General features: G+C 41.3%; 1 protein-coding gene across 4 annotated transcripts in view; it reads right to left on the bottom strand.

Moving 5' to 3' along the window:
- The window catches only part of WDR25 (WD repeat domain 25), a 150,696-nt gene that overhangs the window by 3,302 nt on the left and 132,297 nt on the right, over positions 1–15,097 (bottom strand). For all 4 annotated transcript variants that reach the window (XM_003902270.4, XM_009212257.2, XM_003902271.4 and 1 more), the window contains exon 5: positions 1,252–1,422. In XM_003902270.4, coding sequence (XP_003902319.1) covers positions 1,252–1,422 — 171 coding nt within the window. The remainder of the gene's footprint in view (positions 1–1,251; positions 1,423–15,097) is intronic.

Below are 15,097 nucleotides of genomic sequence, written 5' to 3' on the forward strand. Positions count from 1 at the left end.
GTGGTGGTGATGGTGGTGCAGCAACAGAGATGCTGGTGACAGTGAAGGTGACAGAGATGGCAGTGGGGATGATGGTGATGGCGGTGGTGATAGAAATGGTGTGGTGGTGAGAACGAGAGTGGTGATTTATGACGAGCGACGACGATGGTGGCAACGAGACAAAGATGACGGTGGCGATTTATGGTACGGTGACGACGGCGGTGATGGCGGCGGGCACACCACGGCGACGCTGACGCCGATTTGCGCCAGCGGATAACAGCGGCGCATAAGATTTATGGTGGCGGCAGGCGACAATGATGGCGGATTTATATGACGGCGGATGGTGACGCCGGATTTGCCGGTGATTAACGGCGGCGGACCCGTGACGACGATGGTGGTGGCGACAATGACGATTGCGGTGGCATAGACAGTGATGCCGGATTTATGACACCGTTGATTTGCGGCGATGACTGGCGGCGGATTGCGGGATGCCGGATTTGCGCCGGTGATAACGGTGGCGGTAACGATTTGCGGTGATGACGAGTGGTGGCAGCGATCAACGACGATCTGCGGCGAGGGCATGAGACAGTGATGCTGTCTGGTACTGGTGGTGACGATGATGGTGGCAGTGATGACACTGGTGGTGGCAGTGATGTTGATGGTGGTGGTGGTAATGACAGTTAAAGTACAGAAGCACTCCCTGTGCCTGGCACTGTGCTATACCCTTTACAAGCATTCTCTCTCTCTCTTAATTCTCAAAACTATTTTCTCATAAAAAAGTGAGAATCAAAGAGGCTAAATAGCAGGTCCAGGGCTCTCTGCCTTAGAAGGTCCTAGTGAATCCAGAACCTTAATGCAGGTGTTCTAACTGTGGGGCCCCTGCTCTGAACTCCTGGGCTACATCACCTGCCAATGCCACTGAGGGCCAGAAATCCCTTCTGAGTAGCTGGTTGTGGTGGCAGTGGGAGGGTGGGGTTTCTCAGGTTGCACTGCCACATTCCCCATTGATCTGGACTGAACTGCCCCCCGCCCCGACCCTTACACTGTGGGGTGGCCGTGCTGGCACAAGAATAGCGGAAGGAGATTGCATCTGGAAGCCCACAGCAAGCTCTCCATGTGTGCGGTAGGCTGAGACCTGCCTACCCCCCTCCTGGAGATTTCAGTCAAGTGAGTCTCCTCCCACAGAAGGGACCTGGGACCTCAGATAGATCAGAACTACACGGATACACTCTGTGGCTGAAACTGACAGCAATGCCAAGTGGGATTTCTTACGTGAAAAATCTGGTTGGAGATTTTGGCAGAGGTCCGGAAATCCCAGGCAATAATGGTGCGGTCAGCTGAGTCACGGGTGGAAGCATCTGTGCTGCTCAGGAACTCGGAGCCTTCCCGGAGGAACAGGATGTCCAAGGTCTGCTGGATGGTCGCCTTGTAGCTTCTCATCACCTGCAAGAGTGGACACCAGTCATGCTGGCAGGCCTGGGAGCACGGACAAGCTCCTGCCCAGGGAAGGCCAAGGACTCAGCGGGCAGGCGGGTTTAGTGAAGTCTATGGTGGATCACACACACCCAGGCTGAGCAGCATCCTCAAGCCATATGTGGAATCATGGACCCTCCCGCCCCACGCCCAGGCTAGTGTCTGTCAACTTCTCAGCCCCCCTGCTCTATTGCCACATGGGCCCAGAAAGGCATTCCTACCACCCCTTGAGAGCAGCAGGATCCCAGGGAAAGTGCTAAGGGAAGGGCCCTTCACTCGCCAAGGGCACCTTGAGAGCATATTGACATCCATCAACACTGGGGTCATGTTTTGAGTGGGTCTTGCTTCTGAAGATGTCACATAATTCACAGCTTGCAAAGTCCCAGATTGTTGTCCCTGGAGGAGCCATAGTAATGCAGGAACAAGTGTGCTTAGGGACAGACCATAAAGCCAGAATCACAGGCCATATTTTAGCTTTAACGACACTTTGTATTGTTTTAGCATCATCACCGATACTTCACAGTCTCCTGTCTCATAAACTGACTTTATTAAGTATCGAGCAGTTGTTTTTCCTTTCTTAGAGGATTTTATCACATTCAGCCTCTGCTCTCAAATATCCAGCTCTGGTGGGGGGATGGAGAAGGGTCCCAGTACCAGGACTAGCAAGTAGCTCCACTTAACAAACTCACAGAGCACAGGACTTTAATTACAATATAGAAATACCATGCTGGGCACCCACTCACCACCACGGAAGCACAGCAAGGTCTCAAGTTGGTCAGAGGGGCCAACCGGTCCCTTTACCAGTTCCTGGGGCGCCACCATGTGGCTGCAGCATAAACAGTTCAGTCCCTGGGCCCCACCAGCTCAAAATGAGCCATCTTGACTTTTTAATTGGAGTTCACACCTTTCAAATTTTGCAGACATATTTTCTATCATCCTCCTTAAAATGTATATGTCAAATTCACATTAAATGTGGCACTCCATAATTTCAGTTTAGGTTAGAGGAGGAGGAGGTTGAGACCCATTCTCTGGATGAGGTTCACTGAGGCCCAGAAAGAGGTAGGGATGTGCTCAAGGTCACATGGCCGGGGCATGGTGGAGCCTCTTCCGCCTCCCACGGCTTCCCTGGGACCCACAGTTCATTTTCCTGCTGGTCAATTCCTGCCTCCTGCCTCTGTAATTCCTCGGGGAGGGTGGGCCGCAGATGACTGTTCTTCTCTGAGCCTCTTCCAAAGCAACCCTCAACTAAGGAGATTTCAGAGAGGGCCCCTTGAAGCCTAAACAATGATCCAGGGGTGGAAAAAACAGTTTTCTGAATGCAGGACAGGGAGACAAGCTGCCCAGCTGCCTGCCTTCCTCCGCGCACTGGATTCTGCATGCCCGTGCCTGCTCTATCCTCCCACGTGGCCTTAATACCACCGCCCTCACCAGCCTCAACACTTCGATCTCTAAGAGGCGGACCCAGGGAAAGAATGAGGAAGATGACGGCCCTCCCTGCCACTCACTGAGTGCCCGTTAGGTGCTGGCCCCTGGCTGGGGGGTTCACATAAGTTATCTCATGACAAGAGCCCCACAGGTAGCTTCTCTCGATGGGCATGAAGTCTCAGAGACAGGCAACTTGCCCAGGAGCCAAGAACCACCTGCATGCCCCTGCCAATGCACCACCTGCCTCCCAAGACAAAGTTTTTGAGGAGAACCAAAACAGTTGTTCCGTACATTTTCTGAGAATGGATGGAAATGGCCCAATTCATTAGAGTGTCGTAAAAGTGAATGGCTGGGAAACAAGCCGTGTTATGGGCGATCCCTGCCAATAATGTGGCCGCAAGTGGAAGGCTGGCCTTTGAAGTGATCGCCGCCGAACATGATTTACTCGCCTTCACAACTGCTCATGCCCCAGGAAAGAGCAAAGGGGCCATTTGTGTGTCTAGCTGGTGGGTTTTATGGCAACCTTAATTACACCAACAGCTGGCATGGGACGGTGCTACCCGAGCCTAACGAGCTGGATCCAAAAGGGAGCCTCGCTCAGACTCTTCTGGCAACTGCGGGCCCCTGGTGGAGAAGCAGGGACATGGTCTTAGGGAAAGCAAAAGATCGATCATGACACATGCAGGGGTTATGTCCCTACAATCTGCCCACTACTTGGCCTGCCAGCAAACCTGGGTGACGCTGGGCTGCTGCCGACTCGTCCAGAGCAATCTTGGGTTCCTGCCACTTCCAGGGTGCACAGGGTTGGGGATGGTCACTGGGCTCCAATCTTGGCCCACTAAGATTCACTATGTGCCTGGGGAAGGTTCATTCCCTCCCTGGGCCTAGTTTTTGAGTCATCAACACTCAGGCACCTCTGAGCCTCTAAGTACTCCTGGTCCTCAGAAAGGACTGGCAGATGCACCCAGCTATCCCTCACCCCATGCTGCCAGTCCTCTGCATGCAGATCTGAAGGACAGGAGGTGGGGAGGCATTGCTCTGGGCTCACACGCAGCCCTGTGCTCCTTTAGCTGCCCACCTCAGCCACCTGCCTAAGCCACAGGACTGTGAGCTCCTGGCACAGATGCCCTGCTGCCCACATTTCTGGGTCATCCTTGGCTAGCACGGGGTCCGCCCCCTGCAGGCATCAGTAAGGTGTGTCAAATTGATGCTGGATAAGTGAGTGGATGCATAAATGAATGAGTGAATGAACAAAAGGTCAACTACTTTAAAAGAAGCAATCCAGGGTCCTCTGGCTCCCAGCAACATCCTAGCACGCAGGGCTAAGGCAACACACAAAAGCCTTTGCCACTGGCTCTCCCAGGACCCCCAGGTGAGATGGCATTCACTCACAGGTCCTTCCCATGGCCCTGACTGAGCCAGCCCTGCCCTACCCCTCAGACTTGGAGACAAAGGAAAGCTGCTCCAAGACCTTGGTGGGAGGTGGGGCACAGCTGGACTGTGCTCCATGCTGCAGCCTCACAAGAGCCAAGAGCCCAGAGGTGGGTGGGGCCTCTCCTGGCCCTTGGATGAGCAGGGGTGAGATGCCAAGTGGGAGGGTCCAAGTACTTAGGCAGACACCTTGGGGACCTGAGCCTGGCAGCCTATTACCGGCTGCATCACTGGGGCAAGTAACTTCCATCTGTTCTTCAGTCTCCATACCTGTAAAGTAGGGGTAACAACAGGACCTCCAGCTGAGGAAGTAAGGGTGATGTGCCCAGCTAAATGCCCAACACATATGAGCCTGATGCTTGTAAACCTTCTCCTCCCCAGCCAGCCAGAGCTAGAGTCCCTAGGATAGAGCTGTGAGTTCTTGGGCAACTCTCAATAATAGATGTATTGTCTTCTTCTAGTGCCAAGATGCAAGGCAAAGTGGAAAGGTAGCACAGGGCCCACTGCTTTGGTTTAAACTCGCAAAAGCAGAAGCTGCCAATCACACAGGATGGTGGCTATCAAAAGCAATTGACATTTACATTCAACAAAGTAAACCATAACTATGAGGAAAAACATGATTCAATTTCTCTACAACCTGGGGCTAGGGAAAACTTTCCCAGTTATGACTCCAAAGCCAGAAGCAGTAAGAGAAAAGTTGAATAAATTGGACTATATAAAAACAATAATAATTTTTAAAAAAATACTTTGGGATGGCAGAAAGCAAGCAAGTAAATAAATAAATAATAAATAAGGAAAGCAAAAAAGACAAGTAGGAGAAATATTTACCACTTCTATTACAGGCAAAGGTCACTATCTGTAATATACAGATGGTCCCTAAAAATAGACGAAAAAGACCAATAGCTCTACAGAAAAACAGGCAAGTAAACAGAGCTCAGAAAAAAGGAAATGGTCCTTCCACTTTGCTCATAACAAAAGCAATGCAAATTTAAATCACATAGAGATACCATTACTTGCCTATCAAATTAACAAAATCCAAAAGTTTTGCAACACCCTTGTTATGTGGCTCTGGGGGTGTTAGGTATCTACATATGGCTGCCAGAAATGCAAATGGTACAAGCCCTGTGCAGAAAGGATTTACACAACTTTGAGCAAAATAACATATGCATCGTTACTCGGCAATACGCATGACCCAGCAACCCCACTTTTAAGAACTAATCCTAAACACACTGGCAAAATCCCAAAGAGATATAAGCACAATGCCACTGAAAGCAGCACTATTTGTAAAAATAAAAAACAGGGAACAACCCAATGTTCATCAAGAAAGGACTGGCTGAATAAATTTCGGTACACTAATACTCTGGACCACTATGCTGTTGTAAAAAAGAATGAGGAACATATCCTGCTATGGAGTGATCTCCAGGACACATTGTTCAGTAAAAAAAAATCCAAAGTGGGAGAAAAAAAGTGTGTAAAGTAAGAAGAGGTGATATGAACATGTGTGTGTGTTTGCTTCCACTAAGAAGCAATAAGAAAACAAATGAGAAACTAAAATAAGTAAATAAATATGATTGCCTTAAGAGGAAGGGAGGGGAGCAGACTGGGGGAGACAGAGTTAGAAGTGGAACATGGATGATTTCTCGAAATGCACCTTGTTTTGCAGATTTGACTCTAGAATTCTGTAAAGAGCCAGTCAGAAAATATTTTGGGTTTTGTAGGCCATATATAGTCACTGTTATATATACTTCTCTTTCTCTCTCTCTCTCTCTCTGTATGTGTGTGTGTGTCTGTGTGTTTGTTGGAGCTGGTTAAAAATGCAAAAACCATTCTCAGCTCAAAGACCATATAAAAACAGGTCACAGGCCAGATAAGGCCCATCAACCATAGTTTGCCAATCCTTTCTCTGGACCCACGTACACATTTTATTAAATTATGCAACAAAATTAACTTAAAAAGCAATCTCTAAAATGTGAAAGCAAAATTAGGCAAACAAAATTAACCACGTATTGATTTGGTAGCTTAACTGCACAAATAAGATTTCTTTTAAAAGACCTGAAGCACAGTAATTTAATGGTTAAATTAAATGGTTAGTTGAATATACATTATTAATAGAAAACAGCAATATGGTGGTAAAGCCTAATTAGATACACATTGTGAACAAAGAGAACTGCAAGAAATCTTAAAGTGTTTTCAGTCGTTTCATTGTTAGTGTCAATATATATAAAAGAAATGTGTTAAGGCAGATGGAAATTTAAAATTTTTAGCATAAAAGAGATTTTAAAAATATAAAAACAGCCGGGCGCGGTGGCTCAAGCCTGTAATCCCAGCACTTTGGGAGGCCGAGACGGGCGGATCACGAGGTCAGGAGATCGAGACCATCCTGGTTAATACGGTGAAACCCCGTCTCTACTAAAAAGTACAAAAAAACTAGCCGGGCAAGGTGGCGGGCGCCTGTAGTCCCAGCTACTTGGGAGGCTGAGGCAGGAGAATGGCGTGAACCCGGGAGGCGGAGCTTGTAGTGAGCTGAGATCCGGCCACTGCACTCCAGCCTGGGCGACAGAGCGAAACTCCGTCTCAAAAAAAAAAAAAAAAAAAAAAAAATATATATATATATATATATATAAACAAAAAGTAAAGAAAATTCTGTAATCCTAAATTTGAATTGGAAAAATCAGTATAAACAATAATATATTTTGTCTTCACAATGAAAATATTTCCCAGCTCTGTCCACAGAAGGAGTGTGGAAACAATCAGTAAACTCTGCACCTGGATTATAGTCCCTAAGCCCAGCTAAATTGACCAGAAGTGACATAGATAATAGACCAAGACATGAAAAGTTATCATAACTCCATAACATATGTTTAAGAAGGTAGAGGAGAGAGTGACCATGGTAAGTAGAGAATGGAAGAGAATGTATATATATACACACACTTGTGTGTATATATATACACACATACATATATGTAGTCTTTGGATATATGATTATACATGTTTTATATAGAGAGACTATATGTATATATATAGACTACATAAATGATACAAAGACTATATGTAGATATAGAGATAGTCTTCCATATCTCTACTACCGTGGTCAGTCTTTCCTCTACCTTCTTAAACATATGTTATGGAGTTATAATAACTTTTAATGAATCATATATACATATATGATCCAAATCACACTTCTAGAGATGAAGTATGCAATGTTTGAGATAAAAAATACATTAGATGGGATTAACAGCAGATGAGACACTGCAAAAGAAACCATTAGTAAACTAGAAGACATAGCAATTAAAATTATGCAACATGTACCACATAGAAAAAAATTCTAAACTTTAAAATGAACAAATCTAATGTAAACCTGAAATGGAGTAAACCCACTATGCCTCTCTCTCTCTCTCTCCCTCCTATAAATTACAAAAAAAAAAAAAAACTTTGGACAAAATTTTAAAAGCAACTACCTGAAGACTTTGAAAAGTCAATAATAGCAGGTGGGTTGGGAAGGGAAGTCAAAATTTGAATAAAGACCAGTATGGCAGATGAGGTTCCTAATTGGTATTCACTTTTGTGTTTTAACTCCTGATGTTGACCCAAAGACTGACTGGATTAAGGCAGTACATAGAGTACATAGTGGGCATGGACAGCAAACATTCTAAAATAAATCCATCATTCTGCCCAAATGATCAATCTGAAGAAAAAATAAACAGAGCTATGGGGATCTATGGATAATATCAAAAGCTTAAACATTTTTGTCAACAGAGTTCTTTTTCTTTTTTTCTTTTTTGAAGATGGAGTCTCACTCTGTCCCCCAGGCTGGAGTGCAGTGGTACGATCTTGGCTCACTGCAACTTCCGCCTCCCAGGTTCAAGCGATTCTCCTGCCTCAGCCTCCTGAGTAGCTGGGACTACAGGCACATGCTGCCATGCCCAGCTAGCTTTTTGTATTTTAGTAGACACAGGGTTTCACCACGTTGCCCAGGCTGGTCTCGAACTCCTGAGCTCAGACAATCCGCCCGCCTCAGCCACCCAAAGTGCTAGGATTACAGGTGTGAGTCACCGCGGCTGGCCATCAACAGAGTTCTTAAAGAAGGTGAAGACAGCAGTACCCAAAAGAAAGAATATTTAAGGAAGTATTGAGTGAACTGTTCCCAAATTTGGTTAAAGGCACAAATTTACGAAGTCAAGAGGCTCTGCAACTACAAAGAGGATAAATTAAAAAGAAAAAACACAATACAAACCAAGTTCTGCATATCCCAATCAAACTGCTAAAAACCTCAAAGAAAAAACCTTGACAGTGCCCAGGGGAAAAAAAATGAAGAATTACACAGAGGAGAACAATTTGAAATACCACAAATTTCTCATCAGAAACTATGGAGACCAGAAAACAGTGGAATATACTGAAAGTGGTAAATTAGTGTCAACCCAAAATTGTACAGACAGCAAAAATATCTTTCAAGAATAAAGATAAAATGAAGACCTTTACAAATGAAGAAGACCTAAGTGAATTTGTCATGAACAGACCTAACCTATCTAAAACAAATGCTAAAGGAAGTTCCTCAGGTTGACAGGAAATAATGCCAGAGGAAAACGGAGCTTCAGGGATGAAGGAACAGCAACAAAAAATGGTAAATGATTAGGTAAACATAAGAAACCATTTTTTTTCCACTTGTTATATGAAATATGTATGACTCTTGAAAAAAAAATATATAGCATTGTCTGGGAAGGGGATCTTCAATGTATGTAGATGTAACCCATATCACAATTTTAACATACAGGGTAAGGGGTAAAAAGGCTTATCTGGTTAGAAGAATCATATGTTTGTTTTGTTTGTTTGTTTGTTACTTTGTTTGAGACGGAGTCTCGCTCTGTTGCCCAGGCTGGAGTGCAGTGGTGCAATCTCAGCTCACTGCAACCTCCCCTTCCTGGATCCAAGTGATTCTCCTGCTTCAGCCCCAGGAGTAGCTGGGACTACAGGCGCATGCCACCACGCCTGGCTAATTTTTGTATTTTTAGTACAGGCGGGGTTTCTCCATGTTGGTCAGGCTGCTCTCGAACTCCTGACCTCAGGTGATCCGCCTGCCTCAGCCTCCCAAAGTGCTAGGATTACAGGCATGAGCCACCGCACCTGGCCTAGAAGAATCGTACGTTTTACTTGAAGTGGTAAAATATTAACAATAAGTAGAATTGTGAAAAATTAGGCATGTATATTGTAGTCCTTACGGCAACAATTTAAAGGTATAATACAAAGAGACATAGCCCAAAAGCTAATAGATAAAATATGATATAATAAAAATGTTAAAATAATCCAAAGAAGGCAGAAAAAGAGGAAGTAGAATAAAAACAGAGGAGATATGTCAGGTGCAGTGGCTCATGCCTGTGGTCCCAGCTACTTGGGAAGCTGAAGTGGGAGGACTGCTTGAGCCCAGTAGGTCAAGGCTGCAGTGATCTATGATCATACAACTGCACTTCAGCCTGGGTGACAGAGCGAGATCCCATCTCCTTTAAAAAAAAAAAAAACAAAAACAGAGGAGACAAATAGTAAAATAATAAAATGACAGGCCAAATTCAACCATAGCAATAATTACATTAAATATAAATTGTCTAAAATCTCCAACTAAAAGACAGATTGTCCAATTGGCTTTCAAATTAACATTTCAAAAGATCCAACTGTATCTAATCTACAAGGCAGCCACCTTAAATATAATAAAATACATAGCTTATAGGTAAAAGGATGAAAAAATATACCATATTAAAAATAACCAAATGAAGGCTGAAGTGACTATATTTATAGCAGGCAAAGTAGACTTCAGAACAAGTAAAACTGCCAGGAATAAGAGGAATACAACGAAAATGTAAAAGTGTCAATTCATCTAGCAGACATAACAACCCTAAATATGTATATACCTAATAACAGACTTTCAAAATACATGAAGCAAAAACTGATAGAATTGAAAGGAGAAACCATACAAGTCCACGATTTTACCTGCAGATATTAACACTCCTTTCTTTATAATAAATAACACAAATATTAATCAGTGCATTCATGTAAGGAAACTACACAAACCAGGAAAGGAACCACCAAAAGAGAATAAGCAAAACAATTGCCAAGTTTCACACAGAGCTAGGAATCTTTCATTTTCCCACCAGTTACAGGGGGAAAACCTTGAAATACACAGGGCATTGGATAGAGTACTCACAAGAGTATTACCTCAGAAATGAGGCAAAATTAGCCCTAGTCTAAAGGCTGTTTTGGTTCCACCAAACAAAGCCTAACAGCAAGCCTCAGAAAAATCAAACCATTATCAAGCAATACAACTGCATCCAAAAAATCTCTCAAATCATGTAAAGGACAACAAAATATTGAGTACCCAACAAGTAAAATTCACAATGTCTGGCATCCATTCAAAAGTTACCAGATCTGGAAAGGGGTAAGAAAATGCTTCCCATAATGAAAAAAAAATCTGTCAATAGAAACAGACCCATGAGTGACACAAATGATAGAATAAATAGAAAAGAGGTCAGACATGGCGGCTCACGTCTGTAATCCTGGAAGTTTGGTAGGCTGAGGCAGGTGGATCACCTGAGGTCAGAAGCTCGAGACCAGCCTGGCAAATATGATGAAGCCCCATCTCTACTAAAAATACAAAAAAAAAAAAAAAAAAAAAAAAAAAAAGCGCCAGGTGTGGTGGCATGTGCCTGTAATCCCAGCTACTCAGGAGGCTGAGGCAGAATTGCTTGAACCCAGGAGGCAGAGATTGCAGTGAGCCAAGATTAGGCCACTGCACTCCAGCCTGGGTGACAGAGTGAGACTCAGTCTCAAAAATAATAATAATAATAATAAATAGAAAAGAACAATAAATCAGTTATAATTATATACTGTATGATCAAGAAGGTAGAATATAGTATGAAAAGGTTAAGGATAATACACATGAAAGACATCTTTTAAAGACCCAAATCAAACATGTAGAAGTGATATAAAACAATGTCTGCTACTAATAGATTAGAAATTGCATAATATATGATTACTAAATTTGAAGATATGGAAGAACAGAGGATCAGTGAGCAATGGAATAAATCCAAAAAACCTGAATATGAATATAAGTGAGACAGGGGGATGAGGGGTGGGGTTTCAGGGAAAACCAAAATTGAAAAAACTATGAACAAAAATTTTCCAAATTTGATTAAACTATAAACCCACCGATAAAAGACTATAATACATTGATTAAAACTATAAACACATAGATAAAAGAAACTAAACAAAGCCTAAGAAACATAGAGAAAATTACACCAAGGCCCATTGTTTAAATTGCTTGAAGCCAATGGTAAAGAGAAAAATCTTAAAAAGCAGACAGAGAAAAGATGCATTACATACAGAAAAGCAAAGATGAGAAATACAGCAGACTTCTCACTGGAAACAGAGCAAGCTAGTGACAATTGAGTGACATGTTTAAAGTACTGGAAGAGAAAAAAAAAAATCATCCACCCCAAATTTTTTACCTACCATAAATATATTTTAGACAAAAGACAAACTAAAGACTTTTCTGGGCAAATAAAAGCAGAAATAATTTATCACTAGCAGACCAAAAATACAGGAAATGTTAAAGGAAATTCTTAAGGCATAAAGAAAATGATACCAGATCTAAATTTACACCCAAAAAAGTGAAAAGCAATGGAAATAATACATATGTAGGAAAATAGATAATACCTTTTTCTTATTAAAATATTTTAAAATTATTGGCTACTTCCAGCAAAAATAATAACAACGTATTACGGAGGTTGTAACATATGTAAGAGTTAAAAATGTATGCCAGCAACAGCACAATACATTGAAGGGAAAAATTGAGAATCTGTATATTGCTGTAACGTTCTTACAGAAAAAGACATATAATATGACTTAAAGGCAGACAATCATTTTTAAAAAAACAAACTCCACAACACAAAGCCACAGATGACAAATCAACAAAAAAAATTAGATGAAATCATAAAAATACTAAGTTAATCCAAGGGGAAAAAAAGGTTGGGGGAGAAGAGATGGAACAAATAAAAAAACATAGCAAGGTGGTAGATTTAAACCCAACCATATCAATAATCACAATAAATTAAAACAGGACAAATACCCTAGTTCGAAAGAAGAGATTGTTAGACAGGTTTAAAATAAGAAAGCAAGATCCAGCTATATGCTGCCTAAAAGAAACACACTTTAAATATAAAGATACAAATAGGTTAAAAGTAAAAAAGATATGCCGTGCTAACAATAATTAAAATAAGTCAGGAATGTCTACATTAATACCGAAACAGATTTCAAAGTAAAGAATAAAGGGATAAAGAGGGTCTTTTCATGGCTGGGTGCAGTGGCTCATGCCTGTAATCCTAGCACTTTGGGAGGCCGAGGCGGGAGGATCGCTTGAGCTCAGGAATTCAAGACCAGCCTGGGCAACATAGTGAGACTCTGTTTCAAAAAAAAGAAAAAGAAAAAAAAAAAAAAGAGGGTCCTTTCACAATGATAAAAGAATCAATTCATTAGGAGAACATAATAATCCTAATTATGTATGCACCTAGTAACAACTTCAAAACAAATGCAGGAAAACAGAACTAAAAAAGGAAGTAGACAAATCCACTCTTATAGACACAAATTGCAAGCCTTGTCTTAGTGCATTCCTGCTGCTAGGACAAAATACCTTAGACTGAGCAATTTATAAATAACAGAAATTTACTTCTCCCATTTCTGGATGCTGGGAAGTCCAAGATTGAGGTGCCAGCAGATTCAGTATCTGGTGAGGGCTTGCACCTTCTTGCTTGTCCTCACATGGCAGAAGAGATGGAAGAGTAAAAAGGGCCCACCTTGTTCCCTCCAGCCCTTTTATAAAGGCATTATTAACTACACTAACAAATGTGGAGCCCTCATGACATAATCACCCCTGTACGTGCCCCACCCCCAATATCATCCCTTTGGGGTTTAAGTTCCAACATATAAATTTTGGAGGAATACATACATTCAAAGTACAGCACAGCTCCTGTAGAATAGACAGAAAAATCAGAAAGGATATAGAAAATTTAAATAACACTATCAACCAACTTGATGTAATTGACATTTATAGAACACTGTACCCAACAACCGCAGAACACACATTCTTTTCAGTGCACACAGAACACTTACCAAGAGAGACCATATTTTAAAATATCAAACAAATCTAAATAAATTTAAAAGAATTCAAATAGACAATGTATGTACTGCGACCACAATGGAATTGAATTAGAAAAAACAACAAAGAGGCATCTGAAAAGTTCCTAAGTGTTTGGAACCTAACAAACACACTTCTAAATAAATAATGGATCAGGAAGAAATCAAAAGGAAATTAGAAAGTATTTTGAACTGAATGAAAATGAAAATGCAATGTATCAATAGCTTGGGTCGTGCAGCTGAAATGCCTACAGAAAAATCAATAGTATTGAACATCTATATTAGAAAAGAATAAGTCTCAAAACCATCACTTCAACTTCTACTTTAAGAAACTAGAAAAAGAAAATAAAACTAAATTCAAGGTTTTTGTGAAAGAAAGGAAATAAGATAGCTAAAGAAATTAATGACTTCTGTAAAAAGCAAAGAAAAAGAGTAAAAGACAATAAAACCAAAATCTGATACTTGATCAATAAAATGTATAAGCCTCTAGCTAGACTGATCAGAGTAAAAAAGAGAGAAGACAAAAATCACCAATATCAGCAATGAGATAAATGAGGTGATGTCACTACAGATTATACCGATTTTTTAAAATAACATTATAAAAAACTTTATGCCAAAAAAATTGGACAACTTTGATGAAATGGACAAATTTCTCGAAAGGCACAAGCTACCAAAAGTCACTCAAAAATAAACAGAAAATCAGAATAGCCCTATATTTATTCAGGAGATTTTATTTAAAATTTCACATCTTCCCACACAGAAAATTTCAGGCCGAGGTGGCTTCACTAGTCAATTCTAGCAAACATTTAAGGAATAAATAATGTCCATTTTTACATAAACTCCTCCAAAAAATGGATGAGAAATGAACATTTCCCAATTCATTCTATGAGGCCAGAATTACCCTGATAGCAAACCCAGACAAAGATATTACAATAAAAAAGTTCAGATCAATAACCCTCATAAACATAGATGCAAAAATTCCTAACACAACTTTAGCTGATATAATTCCAAATTATATAAATGGAATAATATATTATGATCAAGTGAAGTTTATCCCAAGAATGCAAGGCTGTTCTAATATTTGAAAATCAATTGACAAAATCCACCATATTAACAGAACAAAAAAACCCACATATGATCATTGAAATAAGTGGGAAAAGGCATTTGACAAAATCTAACATTCATTCAGGATTTTTAAAAAACTCTCAGCAAACTATGAATAAAAGGGAGTGTATTCAAACTGATAGGGACATGTACAAAACAACTAGTTAACATCATATGTAACTGAAAAAGAATACTTTCCCTCTAAGATCAGAAACAAGGCAAGGATGCACACTCTCACCACTTCTAGATAACATTGTTCTAGAGGTATGAGCCAGTGCAATAAGGAAACAAGAAAGGAGGGAAGGAAGGGAAGGAGAAAAGGCATAAGGGAGGGAGGGATGAAGAGAGAAAATAGATGAGAGAGAGAGGATATGGATAGACAGATAGTGTCCAGATTGGAAAAGAGTAACTAAACCTGACTTTATTAACAGACAACATGATTATCTATATAGAAAATCCAACAGAATCTACAAAGAAACAACCAGAACTAATAAATGAGTTTAGAAGA

This window comes from Papio anubis, chromosome 7, assembly GCF_008728515.1.
Source record: "Papio anubis isolate 15944 chromosome 7, Panubis1.0, whole genome shotgun sequence".
Taxonomy (NCBI): domain Eukaryota; kingdom Metazoa; phylum Chordata; class Mammalia; order Primates; family Cercopithecidae; genus Papio; species Papio anubis.